At 36.5% G+C, this 21599-nt stretch overlaps 1 protein-coding gene and 1 long non-coding RNA gene across 8 annotated transcripts in view; one reads left to right on the forward strand and one right to left on the reverse strand.

Moving 5' to 3' along the window:
• The window catches only part of LOC132555711 (uncharacterized), a 58351-nt gene extending 56925 nt beyond the window's left edge, over positions 1–1426 (forward strand). The window contains exon 3 of the long non-coding RNA XR_009554449.1: positions 951–1426. This is a non-coding gene — a long non-coding RNA (uncharacterized LOC132555711). The remainder of the gene's footprint in view (positions 1–950) is intronic.
• Positions 1–21599, reverse strand: part of LOC132555664 (voltage-gated potassium channel subunit beta-2-like) — a 77232-nt gene that overhangs the window by 49319 nt on the left and 6314 nt on the right. For 5 of the 7 annotated variants that reach the window (XM_060220042.1, XM_060220058.1, XM_060220050.1 and 2 more), the window contains exons 2-3: positions 3394–3756; positions 257–300 (exon numbers count right to left, since the gene is read on the reverse strand). In XM_060220042.1, the coding sequence (XP_060076025.1) occupies positions 257–300; positions 3394–3437 (88 nt within the window). In that variant the 5' untranslated portion in view covers positions 3438–3756. Of the gene's footprint in view, positions 1–256; positions 301–3393; positions 3761–21599 lie in introns of all 7 variants that reach the window. The other 2 variants (XM_060220034.1, XM_060220027.1) reach the window with 1 other exon arrangement.

Below are 21599 nucleotides of genomic sequence, written 5' to 3' on the forward strand. Positions count from 1 at the left end.
CTTTTCAGTTTTTAAATAGGACCCATATTATTTTTTACATTAACTAAAAAAATTCTGAAAACAGCTAAAAGCACAATGCTCCCAGGATTTTCCCGGAATATTTTTGCAAATTTCCAACTACAACGTCAGTATTTTGTACAACAGAATTAAGATGACTGATATATCTGTACTACTATACAACTGTAGCTGCAAAAGTGTAGTTACCAAGGTGTAGATTTTAAATTTGAAAACATGAACATCTTGATCAGATTCTTACCTAGGCCAACACAGGAGACTCTCAAACCAGATTTGCCAAGGTTTCTGAAAACACAAAAAAAAATCATCCATTTAAATTAATCTTAAAGCTCCTTTATCCCCTGCTAATCAATGGATTCTCTGTCTTAATTAGAAAAAGTCAATTTAATTATGACATTAATTTAATTTGTAAATCCTGCACAAGGATGTCCTTGCAAATTCATCAATCAAGTAAATCATTTGTCTTCAGGCAGCAGAACTATTGTAAAAATTGTCAAATGAAGACATGCATGGCCCTGCTCCAACGCATATGGGGATATAATTGTTGGATAAATTTACAGACGTCAAATGTGACCTTTGACATTTTAACCTCGACCAATGACCAATCTGAATATGATAATGTTATAAGCTGTTATGATACAGTGAGTGTTGGGCAACAACTTAAATCTGTTGATGAGAATTCTAAAGATTTGAGATTGATTCAGAATGGAAAGAGTCCTTGCCTCACATTATGAAATGGCAGGGCCTAAACATCTAGTTAAAATTCTGTTCATATTAATATTTGATCTGCTTGGTAAATTTTATATACTTGCACTCAAAAATCTATCTCTATATAGCAACCACCAAGGAGACCTTTATACACTGTTTACTATAGACGGGTGGTAACGTTCAAATAAAATACAGTATATATAGTATAAGATATGCTTTTTTTATAGGGTTTAATGTCCTGGCAACAGCCAGGGGCATGTAAGGATGGATGTGAAGAGAGACATTAAGGCTAGAAAACAAAAAACAGGAAGAAAGAGCAGACAGGAAAAAAAGGGAAATATCAAGATCCAAAATATCACTATATGAAGACAGCAGATGTGTTCCCTTGGTAGAGGACATGGAAAAGAGCCCAGATTCTGTAGAGAGCTAACAATCAGACAGAGAAATACATGCAGCAGACCATATTCTTGGGCCCTCTGATGTCCAATAACAGAATATGCTGTATGAAGTATAAGTCAAGTTCAACTGAAGAGGTTATATGTCTTCTAACAAAACAAACACTGTGGAGTATCCCTTTCATTTCTTTAACAAGAACAAATAAAGTAATTCAACATATCACAGTCCCCAGCAAATTTGAGAATATATGTAAAATGAAATTTTCCTTGATGTAAAGGTCAAACTGTAGGTAAGTGTGACCTGTTTTCAATGTACAACACACTGCCTCATCAAGGTGAACCCACATGTATATCCCAAGTATGAGTGTATGAGATAGAGCTTTAAAACACATTTTCTTTGATGTAGGTCATAGGTCAAAATGTAGATCAGAGTGACCTATTTTTTGATACATGTCCTGCTGCCTAATCAAGGTGAACCAATACCACAAGTATGAAGTTACAGTGACTCATAGTGTTGGAGATAGAGCACCAACAAACGTTTCTTTGATATATGTGAAAGGTCAAAATGTAGGTCAGATTTACCTATTGCCATACCCATGTACATAAGAAGTTCCAGTGAATGAAGGTGATAAAGCCCAGACAAACCCTTTCATTGATTTCAGATAGGGAATGACCAACAGAGGGACAAACACATGGCTACCAGTAGGACAAAAATCACACAAATTTATGAAAAATTATAATCAATGAGTGTAAGGTTGGTGGGTGTTAGTTATAGCTAGTGTCTGTGGGTTGGGAGGGGGTACAGTCTCTGTTAATGTAAGGTCACATCAGTACCTGGTCACCAGATGGTGGGTGTTAGATATAGCTGGTGTCTGTGTTGGGAGGTGTGGCAGTCTCTGTTAATGTAAGGTCACATCAGTAACTGGTTACCAAATGGTGGGTGTTAGATATAGCTAGTGTCTGTGGGTTGGGAGGGGGTACAGTCTCTGTTAATGTAAGGTCACATCAGTAACTGGTTACCAGATGTTGGATATTAGCTAGCTATGCCTTTATAGATTACACGTACATGTTTGCATTCTATTCATGTGCACACAGTCCAAATAATAGCATAGTGCACATGTGCTATACATGTTCTGGCTGTGTATCTAATCATGGAAAGTAGAAGAATTGCAGGTTTATTGTAACACATGCAGTAAACTTGCAAACATGAGAGCCTGAGTCCCAGTATGTATTTAATGTCCCTATAACTCACCTGCTTTGCGGGTTAAAATTAATATTAGAAGACTTCTTTGGCAAACTTTGCATGCAACCCTTTACCCCATCCTAATACTGGCCATTCTATCATATTACTACTGGCCAAGTACATGCAGAACACTATAGGCACTGTGGTTATTCTTCTCAATTTTTTTTTTTTTTTAAACTTTTTTGAACTTTGAGCTGTGATTAATGAAAGAGGATGAAGGTAATCAATTTGCACAAAGCTAAAAGCCCTTCATCCAAGTATGCTTCGGACCAAATACAGAACAAGGGCCTTTTGATTATTGAGAAAATGAAGTTGTTCAAAGGAAAAAGTTGATGATGATTGATGGACAATAAATGGATGATGTACCTGGTACATTGCATAAGTTTACTTGCCCTTAGGGAAGTTGAACTTTTAAAATCAGAAAATTGGACAAGACAAAAAGTCTTTTCTCATCTAAAATCAATTACAATTATGTGATAGCTTCAAACAGCCATCAGCAAACATGTGGTACTCATCAAGAAAATCCATCATCTGGTACAATCAGGTTAATGCATGTGTAAATACTGAAGGTAAAGAACAGAAAAGCCGTTCAAGTGTTGATACGAATTTGTTATTTATAGCACAATCAGAACCAAGAATCATATAAAAACAATTAATGCCTAGTGCCAATTTGTTGGAAGATTCAATCAAATCGGCACAAACTCGGAGAACAATTAAAAATAAATTACGCATATATCTATATTATACTTTAACTGACTTACTTATTTAGAACTCTAGTATATGACAATATGAATGATATGTTTCAGAAGTTTTTAATATATTTGAATCTACAGATAATAAAAGCAATAATTTTGTCAGGGTATTTTTTTTAGCTGAATTAACAATTGTTGCAATTACATGTATGCTATTAAAAGTCTTTATAACAGACATCAGCTCAAGTGAAATTTTCTCTAAAATGAAGTATTGGAGAACCATTATTGATTCATTAAGACTTTACTGACATGTCGCACCAGCCTGTTTAAAAACACCTACCTGTAGTTGACGAGAGAATTATTGTTGCTGATTTTTCGTGACATCCTGAGGAGCACAAGGTATGGTGTTGTTAATTCCAACACACTTAAAACAGGTGCCAAAACACTGGCATAGGATTTGCCGTCACCTCAGCAAACAGCCAATGCCTTGGAGCACTTGATCTCAGAATTCAAACCCAATAAAACACAAATTGTCTTCATTTAGAATTTGGCATTCATGACGGAGGATTATCTGGGGCTACATCCTATATGTGTAGTTATTCGTAGAAAACATCCAGAAAATGTGGTACTTGTCCAGGGGGAGACCACTCTGTAGCCGTTGTTATGACAGTGATGACGTCTCTATAGCCGATGGAGTGTTTGGCTACCTGAAGAAGATGGAAACAGAGGAAAGTTATTAAGCAATGAATACATGGTGTTGTACTAATGTAATATACGATGGGGGTTCTGTAGTAGACGGAGTCTTTGGCTACTTGGAGGAGAGAAAGATGAGTTTGTATAGTGCTATATAGAAACACTATGTTTAATGCATAAATCATTGCTACTGGAGTACTGTGTGTAGTACAAGCACTTGGACTTGATCCAATATCCATCGTAAACCATAGTGTCACATAGGTGCTTTCTATGTATAGTGCAAATCTCTTGCATTTTAAGAGAAATTTAAAGGCTTCAAGCTAAGCTTAATGTCCAATCTGCAATCACATAGAAACGTTTTTACCACTTGCAGTACACATCGTATTTCATCGTATTAAATTGAAACCATTTTATAAATATTTCAGCAATCTGATACGTTCTTTATTATCAGGTCCTGATGGAGAAGTTTTATTTTCTGTGGATATTAAACCTGTATACATAAATATCTTGTCATTAAGCCTCTCAATAGCTAAATGACAGGTGTTTTACATATTCCACCTCTTTGTTCCATTATAAATCATTAATTGACAAAGATTTAGATATTTGATGCTATAAATCTATTTTGAATAACAATCAGCATGTCAACTAAACCCTAATTAATTGGTCATATTAACTTAGAAAATGTTCAAATTGTGATAAATACTGGAATAAACTGATGTTTAATGTAAGAAATGTTTTAACAAACTACGAATCATTTTGGAGGCCTTTTTATAGCTTACATATTCCAGTATTTATTACGATTTTAGCATTTCTTGACAATATGGCTAATGAATTAGAGTCTTTAATGGAATTTAATCTCATGATGTTGAATTGCTTAAAAACTTTATAGCGTTCTGGGCAGAAGTAATTACCGACATGATTCGAAACTATAGAAACTATATACGCAAGTGAGTTTTTTCATACACAAGTACATGTATAAGTAATAATTGTTTTTCTTGTGCTATACAATTTCAGAGTTGATGTTACATCATACAGTAGATATCTCCTTTATCTACCTTTATGAAGTGTGAGAAAAATCAGGCAGAAAAGAGATAAAATACATATTGTACAAGCAGCATTAAAGATATCAGAAGAAATAATTATCTAAAAGTATACCTGACCCAGACAATAATGCAGTTACTGTTGTTTCATGCTTTATTGCCAGTCATAACAATTTTCCCCATCAGTTGAGGTCTATCAAACAAATTGTTTCCACTGGATAGTCGTGGAAACTCTAGGTGTATTCAAAATGTGACTGCATCAAGTAGCAATTGCAACTCAAATGGAAAATTGATCATAAATAAAATGACTGATTTCAGACCAGAATCGACATTTAGTAAGGCAGTAAGCAATCTAGTCCTTTAAACTTTTGGTATAAATCACAAGTAGGTATAGGATGGAGCATCAACAACAGGGATTCCGTAACTTAAATTTTATTTGTTGACATGTTTCGGTTGGCATCTTCAGAACATTTTTACATTGAGAAAAGGAGAGCTAAAGTGTAAATTACAGTTCAACATATTAATTGTTAAGATCTCGTGATGTACAATAGATAAACATTTCCCGCTGGATTACGTTAAAAAATTAGACAAAATAAATATGTATTGACTGGTCCAAAAGAGTCAAAAATGCCATAAACGCTTAAACTAACACAGTTCTATCCAATGTTCTCTCGAAAACATGGTGGGCATTCTCCCATTTGAAGAGAAAAGTGGCATTGGTGTCTGGTATTTGTGGTTGAATACGGATGCTTATACTTCTAGGTGCGGTTTCTTTGAGAAGGCGTTGCGTTAAGTACTCCAGGTGATGTTGTGTCCTGGTTAGTTTGATGGTAAGTTTCCTACAGGCCCCATAATGTGCGACATTTTTTCCCGACACCCGAATGGTGGAACTGGTTTCATCTGTGCCAGTTGGTATAGATATTAAAAGGCCATAACTGTTACTAAAGGGTCATATTTCTGCCTCTGGACTTTTCATATCTTGACAAAGAGCCATATCTCTGCCTCTTGACATTTTATATCTTGACAAAGGGCCTAAACTCTGCCTCTGAACTTTTTATATCTTAACAAAGGGCTATAACTCTACCTCTGGACATTCCATATAACTTTTTGTATCTTAACAAAGGGCTATAACTCTACCTCTGGACATTTCATATCTTAACAAAGGGCCATAACTCTACCTCTGGACTTTTCATATCTTAACAATGGGTAAAACTATTGCTATAGACTGGTCATATACTGCGTAATATAAAAAGGGCCACAACTTTACCTCTAGACTTACGGCATAATATTAAAAAGGGCCATAACTGTGGAATAACATTGATAAAGGTCACGTTTATAATTAGAAGTAGGTGGACTTTTTGACTGATAATTATGGTAGTATCTGGTACAGTGAACTCCTCCTTGATAATGGTCCTTGCAAGCCGACATCTAATCTGGTTTGGCAAGCATGCAGAACCATGCATGAAAACACTGATAGCACAGGAAAACATGAAGAAAAGCATTACCTGCCAGTGTGAATATCAGTGTTCCAATATCATCTTCATTAACATCTTGGGCAGTAAAATAACAGCAAGGGACAACACTTAACGGAAATTAATATACCAGAATGGATTCACAATTCTACAGAATTTCTTAGGTTTAACAACCTGACCATCACTCTTAATGATTAAATTTCATTTGATGCAGCAAACTAGATCTAGTATACATGTATGTATGATGTTTAGATTGATGATGTTTGATGGTTGATAGTACGGTTCCATTGATACTGTCAAATTGACCTTTAAAGTCACCTAGATATAACAAACACCTGTCTTAATCTAACTAGGTATAGGTTCATTGCAGTAAAATTAATTTTATATACAAGTCATTTCAGTTGTTTTTATAAGCAGATTAAAAATTTGTATCCTTGTATTTTCCGTTATCAACAATTTCTTATTACTTAACGAAAATATTGTTTGTTTCTACCCATGAACAGCTAGTATAATTTTGAGGGGGGGCACCTTTAAGAACAACATACAGGAGGCACATTGCCTGCCATCCAGAACAATTAGAGAAAATGTCAAGCCCAAGGACACAACCATACAATTTACACAGAGTAGTCTGTTTCTCAGCTTCCTGTGAAATACAAACCATCCTGTATCAGGAGCATTGAACCAAGCACCTCAGGTTCTCTTAACAGACCAAGCTATCATTATGAACAAGATACTGATCATCGGTATAAAGAAATCTATCCCAAGAATTAACATGATAGACTTGGCAAGTTTTGCAAACCACATTCAGCATGCATTCATCCAAGGCTATGAAAATTTCCCACAAGAATTGTCTAAAGCTATATTTAACTTTCACCAAACTCGGCTACATCAGTTAATACCAACAGTTTTGGGTGTAGCCAAGTACATCATCCAATCCCTAAACAATGCCTTCTAAATAATTAAACACTCGTACACAATACAACGCATTACACAGAATTTTGGCAAAGAATCACAATGCTGCGGCAAAAAAATCACAAAAGCTACATGTTTTTGTTCAAAATTGTATAATGGGAGCCAAATTGACTGTGTTCTGTATTAATACCTGTAGAACCGATACCTTGAATTTTTGGCAACTGTGCAGAAATACCAGACTCTTAATTAATATTAAAAAGGCTTGCAATAATGTAAATGAATTTCCAATTTGGTGCTATCAAATTTTGGAACATTACCACTTTTTAGCAAATTAGCACAATGTTAAATTTGTCCATAACAATTACTTGCCTATCAGCATGGAGGAATTAGTGACATCGTATTTCACCACAATAAAATTTCTGCTAACACATGCTTAAAGTATTTGGTGTTATATAAAGAGGATCAATTTGAAAAAATGATAATTAACATCCTTAATTGCCTTACAGATGAAAATCTTGCAGGGGTTAAATTTCTTACTTCGACTATTTTACAAAGCATTCTCATGCTTTTCAAATCCTATATGTAACTTTACAACAAAGAACAATTACTTTGGCAAGGAAATGATTGTATAAAACTTGAATGGGACTTTTTTCACTGGCTTTTGATGGGGCATTTTTGCCTAAATCTGTGAAGATAATTGGTAAATTGGGCAGGAAATTTTCCAGAGTAAACTACAAATGTGTGAATTTTGCTTACCTATGAACTTATTTTTATTGGGAAGGGGGCCCATTTTCCGCCTCAAAACTACAACAGAAAACTGTTGGATGATGATTTTATAAGAGATTGTTCATTGACAAAAATGCAGTATCTAAAGAATGCATATTGCTAGTGATTTGATAGAGTCCCATGGCCAAAGATGGGACAGAACAAGAAGAAGTGTTGCTGATAGTGGAATGAAGCAATGACAAAAGCTATGAATACTAAATTACAAACATGTTGGCAACATGTGCTTCTCTTGTACAACATCAAGGGTGGTAAATTCATTACAAAGAGGCAGTATTTAGATGTTGTGTAAATCAATAATGTGCACTATCCAGTAAAAACGTGTACATGTTGTAAAAAGTCAATTATGTTTCAACGTGTGCGTGCCAATGACAAGATACAAAAGAGAAATATCACAGCTGTTTGCAGCACTTTACTCATTGCCAGACGTCACTTTTATCCTGCCAAATCCTCAAAAAAAAATGCCTCTATAGCATGCAAATATGAAATTCAAGACGTAGATTTTGTGTGGTAAAATACTTGTTGACTATAATATTTGTGCAACACATTTTTTGTTCCATGATGATTTTGATAAAAGCCATATTCCTGAAACATTATTCCAATGAAATGATAGGAATTTTGAAAATTAAAAAATTTCTCATGTCAAAGAGTGTTTGCTGATAACCATGTACCGGTAGCGTTGATCTAATGAATTTGGCACAGCAATAGGTATATTTTACATGTTTCGTTCCAACATGTACATATGCAACGCCTGATAACTAAAGGGCTGATGTGTATACAATCATTTACTTTCAGTAACACCTACCTTCTTTATCCTGACAGTCGGAGATATAAATTCCTACATAATAGAGGAATATCCGTGAACTACATGTATCTTTTCTTGTAAACGGAAAAAAAAATTCATACAGGTACAAAACTTTTTGAAGTTTAAAATATAACACTTATTTGTTTGTTTACGTGTGATGAAGATGACTTTGAAAAGGGTAAAGATGAATAAGCATTCTTATATTATAACCTGTATACATATAGTACCAGATATATTTGGCAGCCTTTTCTTCACAAGTCGCTACAATAATAAACGTTACAGAATTATTCATATACTAATTTCATAAAGCTGCCTATAGAATATTCCTTTGCAATTAAAAATATACTGTAAAATATGAAATTCTAAGCAAATAAACTTTTCCATTCAATTACATTCAAGAGAGACGCTCCTTTGCGCCATCATGTTATATTGCTTTAGCCTTATCAGGGGAAGTAACTCTGTCAGAAAAATGTCACGATTGAGAAATATGTTCTCTTTCATTATTTCTTTTTGGCAATCCTATATTACCATTTAATGAAGTCATTATATTGACTGTCTTAAGAGACATCACAATAAAATAAAAAGGGGCTTTACATCAAATCTAAATAATATTTCATTAATGTTTCAATGGTGGGAACAGGATAATATAAAAAATGCAAAATGAATGTTAAATGATCCTTCTTACATCAACACATTTCAATCCAACATCAACATTCAAATTCAAACTCATTTTAATGACTTTTGGCCTTCCGGCCCATCAGTACAATCCATATACATACAAATCATGAATATTGGCATGACACACAGTGCTACAGTGGAGAGAGTAGTATATTATTAGTATGAAAGAAGAAGACATTAATTTCTCAACTTGTTAGCTTCAACAATGTATTTACCAAGCTGACACAGTTCTTTAAAACATTGTAAATTGTCCATTTGACAATAGCATCTCTTGACTACTCCATTCAACCACCTAATTTACCTGGTATGCTTCAGAGTGCTTGGTTGTCTAGTTTATTGCTGAACTTTCTCAATTTGTCAGACTCTTATTCTCTGGACTGCCTTAACAAGGTTCTGTGAGCTCAGTTTTAATATACTCAGCAGTACTTACTGTATCAAAATGTATTAGCCTTGGAAATGCCTGACACGAAACCAAATGGTATTACTACTAGACAAAAATAGCTCAGAAATTGTAAAACACCACAGAGAGATGTGTATTCTGGTAAAAATAGCCTAGACCTTGTTTCCCCAGTAATACAACAGGTCTGCATACTATAAAGTGTGAGACAGAATCACCATACAGAAATAGAATGGAAAGTCATATTTCATGGCAAATTACACTCAGAGGTTTGGGGTCATTGGTAAGTCAATAGAGCTAGCTGTTCATCAAACACAAGCCAGTAATTAATATGTCACTACAGCAGTACAATTTCTCTGAGTAGTTTCAAAAGGAAGCAGCTGTTATACTGTGTGGTAACGCACAACCTCTGAGAGTGAAACAGGCTGATTTTATCACCTTGTCTACTGAAGTCTTTCTGATTACCAGCCTTCAAATATAGGCTTCTACATCTGATTAATATGTGTTTCATTTGTATTTATCGCTACAACAAGACCTGTCACTTTAAATAGAGGCCCAGAAACGAAAAAAATATCATGCCTGATGTATTCCAGGTGTAATTCTAAATGATAACTGATCAACAGTGAACATTCAAACCACCTAGTTACTACACTGCTGTCGTATTAGATTGGTTACTTGGTTACCAGCCCTTGGTTACCTAGTTGTTTAATGGTTAGCTAGAACTAAGCAGTGATTAGTTGAAAATCAAAATTGTTTCCACTGTAATACAGAATGTTAAAAGCAAAATTAAAACTTAAAATAGATAAATCTGAGCTGTCTCAACAAATCTGGAGTTCTGAAATGATAAATAATGTCCCTAATTTTGTTTGCTTCTTATTTGCAATTATTCTAACCAATGCATTGTTATCTTTAACCATGGCAGCTGTTGAACAACTGGGGCCAGGCTACCAGACCCTTGCTACCTGTCTACCAACCCCTAAGTTTTTGTTAAGAATTGCTCAGCATAATCCTTCAGCTAGTTTATCTCCCCGGAGTTTGAAACTTAAAATCAGATATATCCTAAAGACCAAAATATAAATCTCCATTTTATCTATAATTTCAATATTCCACTGACAGGAACCATTCTATCATCTTATATACGTAAAACAGATGATAGTTTAACTTAACAGGTTATTCTGCTGCTGTGTTTCACAATTCTATCTACTATCACGCAATACAGACTCCAGAAAGTTGAAGGAACCACAGTAACCATCTCAGAAGTCTCAGAAATGTTTGAAATATTTAAAATGGAATATCCACCACTAATAACAGGTATGCTTATGTTTTAATACAGATGTTAACACTACCTTAATTAATTTTAAAAAATCATGTACAACATCTTATTTCAAATATTTCCTCCAAATGCCCAGGATCAAAATCATTAGCCCTAGTCTAGGCAGTGATATTTCTTCCTATTTCAAGATTTATAACCAAGATTATTATGTCTTACAAGCCATCTTAATTCATTCCCTTCACATTTAAAGAAAAAGGGAACAGAGATGTAAGCTCAGGTAGTTAAGAGAATTGCCTCCGTAACCTCAAGTGAAGATTCAATACGCTTCCATGGTAAAGTGCTTGGTTTAAATGGCACTCGCTACATGTGGCTGTTTGTGTTTCTCAGGAAGCTGAGAGACAGACTATACTGTGGCAAAGTGGTTGTGTCCTTGGACAGGACACTTTAACCTTAAGCTTATTGCTCCACCAGCCTCCCACATGCTGCTCAATGAGGTTGCCACCAGCTTCTACATCAGTACAAGCTTAAGGATGCCCTGCCTCAAAATGACCCTAGCTGTTCAGAGCAGTGCACCCAACAAACAAACAATTTCATTTCAGTAATAATTACCATAACTTTATGGAGTACTACACTTAAGTTATGGTAAGTATTACCTCATTAAAATTCGTTTCACATGAAAAAAAACTCAATTAAAGAACATACAGCACATTGTAGTTGAAGTAAGGCTACATATAAAATACTAACTAACCCATCCCTGTAACATCGCAGTTTAACTGAATGAAATGACGGAGACGTAAAGAAGATCAAGAAAAGACAACAAGCTCCTTGTGGATTCCTTAGAAGCAACTAGAGAGTCTATGTTAAGTCTAATTTAGAAGAAGAACAAATGGTTGTATGATGCAGTTTCATTCATTGTTTGACTCTACTGTATCTGACTCTAAAATTGTATTTAAAGGTATTTTGTACATCTTAAAAAATGATTCAAGACTAAAGTATCTTTTACCTGTTCCTTGAGCATTAGCTCCTCTGTGGAATCTTGTTTATCAATTTGGGATCTAATTAAGCTAATCTCCCCAGGATAGAGTGGAAATACAAAGTACACTTATAACAAGCATGGAAGATGGACGGACAAACTGAAACATGAACCTATACAATCAATGTCAGATCATACAGGGCCACTTACAGGTCTTAAGTGTTTATAAACACAGGGATTTTAGTCCCATCACACTACATATGCTGAAAATCATAAGTACACGCACCTTCACTACTGAGATGACCTGACTTAAATGTATTAATAACTTCTCAATTACAGATCAAATCTCAATAGCTTTAGATAAATACTACATGCACCTGAGAATCTTAATCTAGGAAATAGTCCAGTTGCACAATTATACTGATGACTAAAACATATTTCAAAATCCTGAAACAACCTTTTGAGAAATTTACTGAATCTCAAAATCCAGAATTACCTTTTGAAGAATTGACTGAAATTCAAAATCTTGAATAACCTTCTGAGGAATTTGTTGAAATTCACAGTCCTGAATAACAGGAAGGTGTTTCATTATCTACATAATGCACAAATGTATGTGCACTTGTTACCAAATAGTCTGTAATTGGAACACCTCATTTCCATGCAAATTGATAGACTATGAATAACCTTGACTTTAACCTTTGAAAAAATCTGTAACATGAGGCATTCTCATACTTGACCTTTGTATCAAGGTCAATCATAATGCTTAATGGGATTGCTAACAAACATCTGACATTGCTTCCAGATGAAACTGGATAGGAGCTATCAGACATTATGGACAACACTACAGGTACATGCCTAACTGTCAATAGCAATATTGCCTTTTCAACTTGTGTATTGATAGATGTGGCTAGTACATGTGCCTATCGTGTGGGTAATATCCCTTCCTCTGCCCAGAAAATATGGAATCCAAAAAAAATGTTAGTTTCCAAACAGGCTGCCTAAATTGGGAATCAAAAGTGTAAACAACACAGTGTGTGTGCAAAACATCCATCATCATTTGACAAAAATGAGTATTTCTTTAAGTACTCTAATGTTTACTGGGGGGAAGTTGTTTCTCTCAACACATGTATATGACATAAAAAACCATAGATCTAATGTACATGTGGCCCTGATATCTTCAAAGTAAAGCAGTTGTTACTCTCATTCTTACATGTTTTAAACCTGTCATGTAAATCATATTGCTCTGATATCATATCCCTATTTACATATCTTAATTGTTTTTCTTACTCACAGTAATTATCCAGAGAACGTTTTGAAACAGATTTCGAAAGCTATAAAAATCTTAGTTATAATATCTATCTTCATATGTATATATCCATAGTTCAACAAGGCAAAGACATATTGTAAACTGAGCGAATGCATTGCTGGACGAAGTTTGTCTACGGACAGATGGAGTGATGGGCAGATGGAAGGACAGACAAGGTGAATCCAGTATTCCTTACCCCAATCCCCGTCCATCCAACTTCATTGTAGGGGTATAATTAATTCATCATTGTGTTTTGGGAGGTCAGGTGGCACAGTGGTAAAAATGATGCCCCATTTACCTTGGAGACTTATTGATTGACCATGCATGAAAATTCTGAGGTCACCATTACGTATACATGACAACGACCACCTGGTATCAATGTCAGATAGTTTCAAAACATTTTTCAATTTAGATATTTCTACACGTATATGTATATATTTGAAAATGCAGCTGTCTAGATTTACATTAGCCAAACTAATGTAAACCTCCAACACATTGACGGAAAGCGGTACGCACCCATAGGAAAGTGGAAATTAACTTGATCAGGACCACCATGCTGGAGGCCAATTAACCACTAAGTCAGAGGGAATGATACATTTGTGTAGATATTAACTGAGCTCACCTAATCACTCCAGATTATTCCTGATAGTAAGAGATCATCAATGATTATCTTCCTGTACAAACCCTGATCCAGTATTTGGATGCTGGAGAATGTTAATAGTATATTCCCATCCAATCTTTTTACAGTTGATCTTATCTAACCGTGAAGATAACACTGATAATGTATCTATGTCAAAATAAAACTTGTGACTAATTGATAAAAACTCGCTTAAAAGCTAAGGAAGTTACAGAAGATAAAAGCTTTAATGTACCAAATGCATTCTAAGGTAACTTGTTTAAGTGCTACATACATGAAAAACTTATTTTGTTAGATTTGAAATTTTCTCTTTCGTTGATGTTTTATTCAAAAGAAGAAGAAATAATGTTGTATAATTTTGAAGGATTTTACTCTCAATATGTCTTATCTGTTCCACCATCACCATTCTGAATTTCTAGGGCAACAAAATCAAAGGCTCTGAGTATCTCCCCTAATGATAATTGTTGACATGTATGGAAGGTGTTCAGATATTATGGAAACAAGCAGTGATTAAGACCTATTTGATGATTCTAATGATCAGGTGGTACAGTACTAGTAATGCACTCGCCTTTCACTGAGACATCCGGGATATGATTCCTCAAATATCCACGATTTGATTCCCATAAATGGATGTGAAAGGGTTATGGGTATACCACTCTACTAGGTGGGTTATCCTGGGTTTACTGTTTCCTCCTTCAGTAAGAGCCCTGGTATTTCCATCCAGATAAACCCGAGAGAAAAGTGACAAGTGAATAACTTGTTTTGCAATGTGTTTAATAAATTAATATTTATATTATATATTACTTTGATAATGATGAAATGTTGGGCATTAGACTGAACCCTGTCTCTAGAATACTGAATTAATAATAAATCAGCCTTATAGTCCCAGTATCTTAGATAGCTAGGATACTTTACAGGAAGGGGAGATAATCTAGTAGATAAAAGCATAAAGGTGTTTCTTTTATTTTAGGGGCTGGTAGCCAGTCTAGTTGGGCATCAGAAAGTTGAAATTACATAACTTGCTCTATTTGGGGTGTAGCATCTTTGTAACCTGCAAAACAATAGATGTCTGAACCAATCAAATGACTAACTGACATTAGACTATTATCACGACATAATAACATGAAAAAACAGATACCATAATTATTTTCCAATAAGCCTAGGGAACCAATATTTGGCATGCATTTCTTACTCTTAGTCAACAAGTGGGCTTGTTACAGGATTATGAAATAGCACAGCACAGATTTAATTTTACTTCACAGAAATATATAGGTAGTGTATATAACTACGCACATGTTTTGTTGTCACGCAGAGACAGTATATACAATACATCATAAGTGGTTTTCTAAGACGATGCTATATATATATCCTTTAGACATTTTCATACTCTTGTCTAGATATTCTTGTGAGAATTTCTGAATCTGGTTTCAATAAATACACCTCGGATAACTAGAACAATATGACTGATGTAAACAATTTCTCCAGTAGCATATTAAGCACTTATCTCTGATAGAGTTTGTGTCTCTCCTAGCCTCACCTCATTACATTGGGTGATTAGAGCCCCCTGGGAAATCAGGCCTGCTCTAGTTGTAGCATTACTACAACAACTTCACAGCTACACCATATCATATTTATAGAGTGGTTTTATATGTTGTTAGTACTTAGTACTTACAAAAATTACATCCACAGTTATTTCCTGAATATGTAATATGTAGGATCATTAGTACCAAATACCAAGGCTAAAAGCTTCATGATAACTTATCATTATTCGCAAGTTATGAATACCAAAACACAAAATCACTTTAATACCAATAATTTCTGATGAGAAGTATACTAGCAGTGCATCACAAGATGTTATTTAGACGCCAAAACAATTACACACTAAATCCCAACAAAATTAGTACACTTATGAGTTTTATTTGCATATTTGTACCAACCTTTGAAATATGACATCATCATAATCTTGTAGATAAATACCAGACTTTTAAATGCATGTGCATCAAACGAAAATCAAAATTTATTTTCCAAAATTCCTTGAAATGCCACCCCAGGAGCAGGTTGCTTATTTTCTTCAGTTTTTAGAGGGGTTGAGTTCAATGATCATCCAATCCAGACTCACATAACTGAACTGGATAGCAAGCCACTAAAATTATCCAGACATGTTTTACAAATAACTGTTCCATGTTGATGCAGACAAAAGTATTTCAAAGGCCTTGGTTCGCCACAAGTTGTTTTAAGAAGGGTTTTAAATGTAAACAAGTCCTCCCACCTCATTAGGACAATGGAGATTATCTGTATCTAATAGCACTGTGGTCAGATATATTTGGAAATCTGTCTATAAACTGTTGATCGACTTTTCTTATACACATGCAGCTGTAGTATAAATACAGAAATCACTGTCTTTTCACATGATACATGAATAAACAAAAAAAATTTATAAATAAAATCCATCTGAACCTCTACAACAACATGTTACATACCACAGGGGCATGTAACCTACCACAGGAGTATATAACATACCACAGGGGCATGTAACCTACCACAGGAGTATATAACATACCACAGGGGCATGTAACCTACCACAGGAGTATATAACATACCACAGGGTCATGTAACCTACCACAGGAGTATATAACATACCACAAGGGCATGTAACCTAGCACAGGGGCATGTAACCTAGCACAGGGGCATGTATCCTACCACAGGAGTATATAACATACCACAGGGGCATGTAACCCACCACAGGAGTATGTAACTTTCCACATGGGCATGTAACCTACCACAGGGGTATGTAACCTTCCACAGGGGCATGTTACCTATCACAGGGTCATGTTGACTATCGCAGGGGCATGTAACCTACCACAGGGTCATGTTACATACCACAGGGGCATGCAACCTACCACAGGGGCATGTTACATACTACAGGGGTATATAACCTACCACAGGAGTATATAACATACCACAGGGGCATGTAACCTACCACGGGGCATGTTACATACCACAGGGGCATGTAACATACCACAGGAGTATATAACATACCACAAGGGCATGTAACATACCACAGGAGTATATAACCTACCACAGGGGCATGTTACCTATCACAGGGTCATGTTGACTATCGCAGGGGCATGTAACCTACCACAGGGTCATGTTACATACCACAGGGGCATATGACCTACCACAGGGGCATGTTGACTACCGCAGGGGAATGTAACCTACCACAGGAGAATATAACATACCACAGGGACATGCAACCTACCACAGAGGCATGTTACATACCACAGGAGTATATAACATACCACAGGGGCATGTAACCTACCACAGGGGCATGTTACCTACCACAGGGTCATGTTGACTACCGCAGGGGCATGTAACCTACCACAGGGTCATGTTGACTACCGTAGGGGCATGTAACTTACCACAGGAGAATATAACATACCACAGGGACATGCAACCTACCACAGAGTCATGTACCCTACCACATGCCTACTACAGGGGTATGTAACCTTCCACAGGGGCATGTAACCTAACACAGGGGCATGTTGACTACCACAGGAGCATGTTGACTACCACAGGGGCATGTAACCTACCACAGGGGTATGTAACCTTCCACAGGGGCATGATGACTACAACAGGGGCATGTTACCTACCACAGGGGCATGTAACCTACCATAGGGGTATGTAACTTAACACAGGGACATGTACCCTAATACAGGGGCATGTTACTTACCACAGGGGCACGTTGACTACCACAGGGGCATGTAAACTACCACAGGGCATGTACCCTACTACAGGGGCATGTTATCTACCACATGGGCATGTACCCTACTACAGGGGCATGTTATCTACCACAGGGGCATGTACCCTACTACAGGGGCATGTTATTTACCACTGGGGAATGTAACCTATTACAGGGGCATATTATCTACCACAGGGGCATGTACCCTACTACAGGGGCATGTTATCTACCACAAGGGCATGTACCCTACTACAGGGGCATGTTATCTACCACAGGGGCATGCACCCTACTACAGGGGCATGTTATCTACCACAGGAGCATGTACCCTACTACAGGGGCATGTTATCTACCACAGGGGCATGTACCCTACTACAGGGGCATGTTATCTACCACAGGGGCATGTACCCTACTACAGGGGCATGTTATCTACCACAGGGGCATGTACCCTACTACAGGGGCATGTTATCTACCACAGGGGCATGTACCCTACTACAGGGGCATGTTACCTACCACAGGGGCATGTTATCTACCACAGGGGCATGTACCCTACTACTGGGGCATGTTATCTACCACAGGGGCATGTACCCTACTACAGGGGCATGTTATCTACCACAGGGGCATGTACCCTACTACAGGGGCATGTTACCTACCACAGGGGCATGTTATCTACCACAGGGGCATGTTATCTACCACAGGGGCATGTACCCTAATACAGGGGCATGTAACCTACCACAGGGGCATGCCACACAGGGTCATGTTACAATGTTTGTGGGGAAGGAGGACTTAGGTAGTATTGGGGTATATAGCAATGATTCAGGGGAGGGTGTAACTTGTGTAGTATTGGGCATGTAACGATGTTTCTGGAGGAGAAGGGCTTATGTAATATACTATAATACTACACAAACCATCCTTTCCAAGAAACATTGCTACATGCTCTTGTGGTTAATACCACTAACTGTGATAAGTATTATTGCTTTGATTGGAAACATATACATGTAGTAACCAGAGTAAAATTGTGTCCACAGTTCTTGATCATAAAGATAGAGTTACAGGTTAATCACTTTGTTTATGTAACCATGGTAGATACTAGCTGCCATATACCACTTGCTTGGATTGAAAGTAACCCTGGCAAATAATAGCTTCAATATACTGCCTGGCTAGAGAATGTAATCCTGGTCAATAATAACTGACATATACCGCCTGGCTAGAGAGAATGTAACCTTGGCAATACTATCTGCAATATACTGCCTGGTTAGAGGGATTGTAACCCTGGTAAATACTAGCTACAATATACCGTTTGGCTAGAGAGAATGTAATCCTGGTAAATACTAGCCGTAATATACCGCTTGATTAGAGAGAATGTAACTCTGGCAAATACTAGCCACAATATACCACGCAGATATAAAGAATGTAATCCTGGCAAATACTAGCCACAATATACCGTTTGTAAATACTTGCTACAATATACCACTCAGATATAGAGAATGTAATGCTGGTAAATACTAGCTACAATATACCACTCAGATATAGAGAGTGTAACCCTGGCAAATACTAGCCACAATACACCACGCAGATATAAAGAATGTAATCCTGGTAAATACTAGCCGTAATATACCGTTTGGCTAGAGAGAATGTAATCCTGGTAAATACTAGCCGTAATATACCGCTTGATTAGAGAGAATGTTACTCTGGCAAATACTAGCCACAATATACCACGCAGATATAAAGAATGTAATCCTGGCAAATACTAGCCACAATATACCGTTTGGCTAGAGAGAATGTAATCCTGGTAAATACTTGCTACAATATACCACTCAGATATAGAGAATGTAATCCTGGTAAATACTAGCCGTAATATACCGCTTGGCTAGAGAGAATGTAACCTTGGCAAATACTAGCTACAATACACCACTTGGCTAGAGAGAATGTAATCCTGGTAAATACTAGCCACAATATACCGTTTGGCTAGAGAGAATGTAACCCTGGTAAATACTAGCCACAATGTACCACTCCGATAGAGAGAATGTAACCCTGGTAAATACTAGCCACAATGTACCACTCAGCTAGAGAGAATGTAACCCTGGTAAATACTAGCTACAATATACCACTCAGATAGAGAGAATGTAACCCTGGTAAATACTAGCCACAATACACCACTTGGCTAGAGAGAATGTAACCCTGGTAAATACTAGCTACAATATACCACTCAGATATAAAGAATGTAACCCTGGCAAATACTAGCCACAATACACCACTTGGCTAGAGAGAATGTAATCCTGGTAAATACTAGCTACAATACACCACTTGGCTAGAGAGAATGTAACCCCGGTAAATACTAGCTACAATATGCCGCTTGGCAAGAGAGAATGTAACCCTGGCAAATACTAGCTGCAATATTTCGCCTAGCTAGAGATAACATGACCCTGGTAAATAATAGCTGCAAGATATCGCTTGGCTTGAGAAAACTTCTGTTCAGCTCAATTGGTTGAACATCTAGTAAGCTAGGGGTCCTGCATTCGAATCCCAGCAGGGGCATTGAAATAAATAATTACCTCTGCTATGTTTGAAAAAATACATCTTCTTAATATTTCATCCTATATATTGATTTTAACATTTCCTTCTTTCTTATCAAAGTTCACTTTTGTGCATTAGGAAAGATATCATATCAATGCTAGCAAATGCTGATATTATTTACTGTATACATGTATAGTGCTGTATAATGTCTAATGGCATGCATGCATCTAGAAAGTTTGTTCTTTCCTATTCTTTATTGCATTTTAAGCAAAGAAAATTTATAACTATAATACAACAAGTCGCTTCTCAAATCAAATTCTGGTGTAGAAAATAAACACAGGACTATATCTCTGAATATACATAACAGTACACACAAAAGTACAGGTACTTTAGAACAAAACTGTTCCTATCCCATATGGTACTAATGCAAAAAAATGTTTGAAATCTATAAGACAGAGACAGCTTACCTAAAAGTCTGTAATAACCTTGCTATAAAGTTACAAGAATGTACTTATAACTGTAGAGTGACCAAATGGTAATAGAGGTTGATAAAAAGTGGGTGGTAAGTAAAAAGTGACAAAATGCATATAGAGGGTGTTAAAAAGTGACCAATGGTGAATAGAGGGTAAAAAAAAGTGACCAAAGGGTAAATAGAGGGTGATAAGAAGTGACCAATGGTAATAGAGGGTGATAAGAAGTGACCAATGGTAAATAGAAGGTGATAAGAAGTGACCAGTAGTAAATAGAGGGTGATAAGAAGTGACCAATGGTAAATAGAGGGTGATGAGAAGTGACCCAATGGTGAATAGAGGGTGATAAGAAGTGACCAATGGTGAATATAGGGTGATGAGAAGTGACCCAATGGTGAATAGAGGGTGATAAGAAGTGACCAATGGTGAATAGAGGGTGATGAGAAGTGACCCAATGGTGAATAGAGGGTGATAAGAAGTGACCAATGGTGAATAGAGGGTGAAAAGAAGTGACCAAAGGGTAAATAGAGGTGATAAGAAGTGACCAATAGTGAATAGAGGGTGAAAAGAAGTGACCAATGGTGAATAGAGGGTGAAAAGAAGTGACCAAAGGGTAAATAGAGGTGATAAGAAGTGACCAATGGAGGGTGAAAAGAAGTGACCAATGGTGAATAGAGGGTGAAAAGAAGTGACCAATGGTGAATAGAGGGTGAAAAGAAGTGACCAAAGGGTAAATAGAGGTGATAAGAAGTGACCAATGGTGAATAGAGGGTGAAAAGAAGTGACCAAAGGGTAAATAGAGGTGATAAGAAGTGACCAATGGTGAATAGAGGGTGAAAAGAAGTGACCAATGA

Source organism: Ylistrum balloti, unplaced genomic scaffold (assembly GCF_031769215.1).
Source record: "Ylistrum balloti isolate Yb309-2 unplaced genomic scaffold, AGI_CSIRO_Ybal_v1 Utg369646, whole genome shotgun sequence".
Taxonomy (NCBI): Eukaryota; Metazoa; Mollusca; class Bivalvia; order Pectinida; family Pectinidae; genus Ylistrum; species Ylistrum balloti.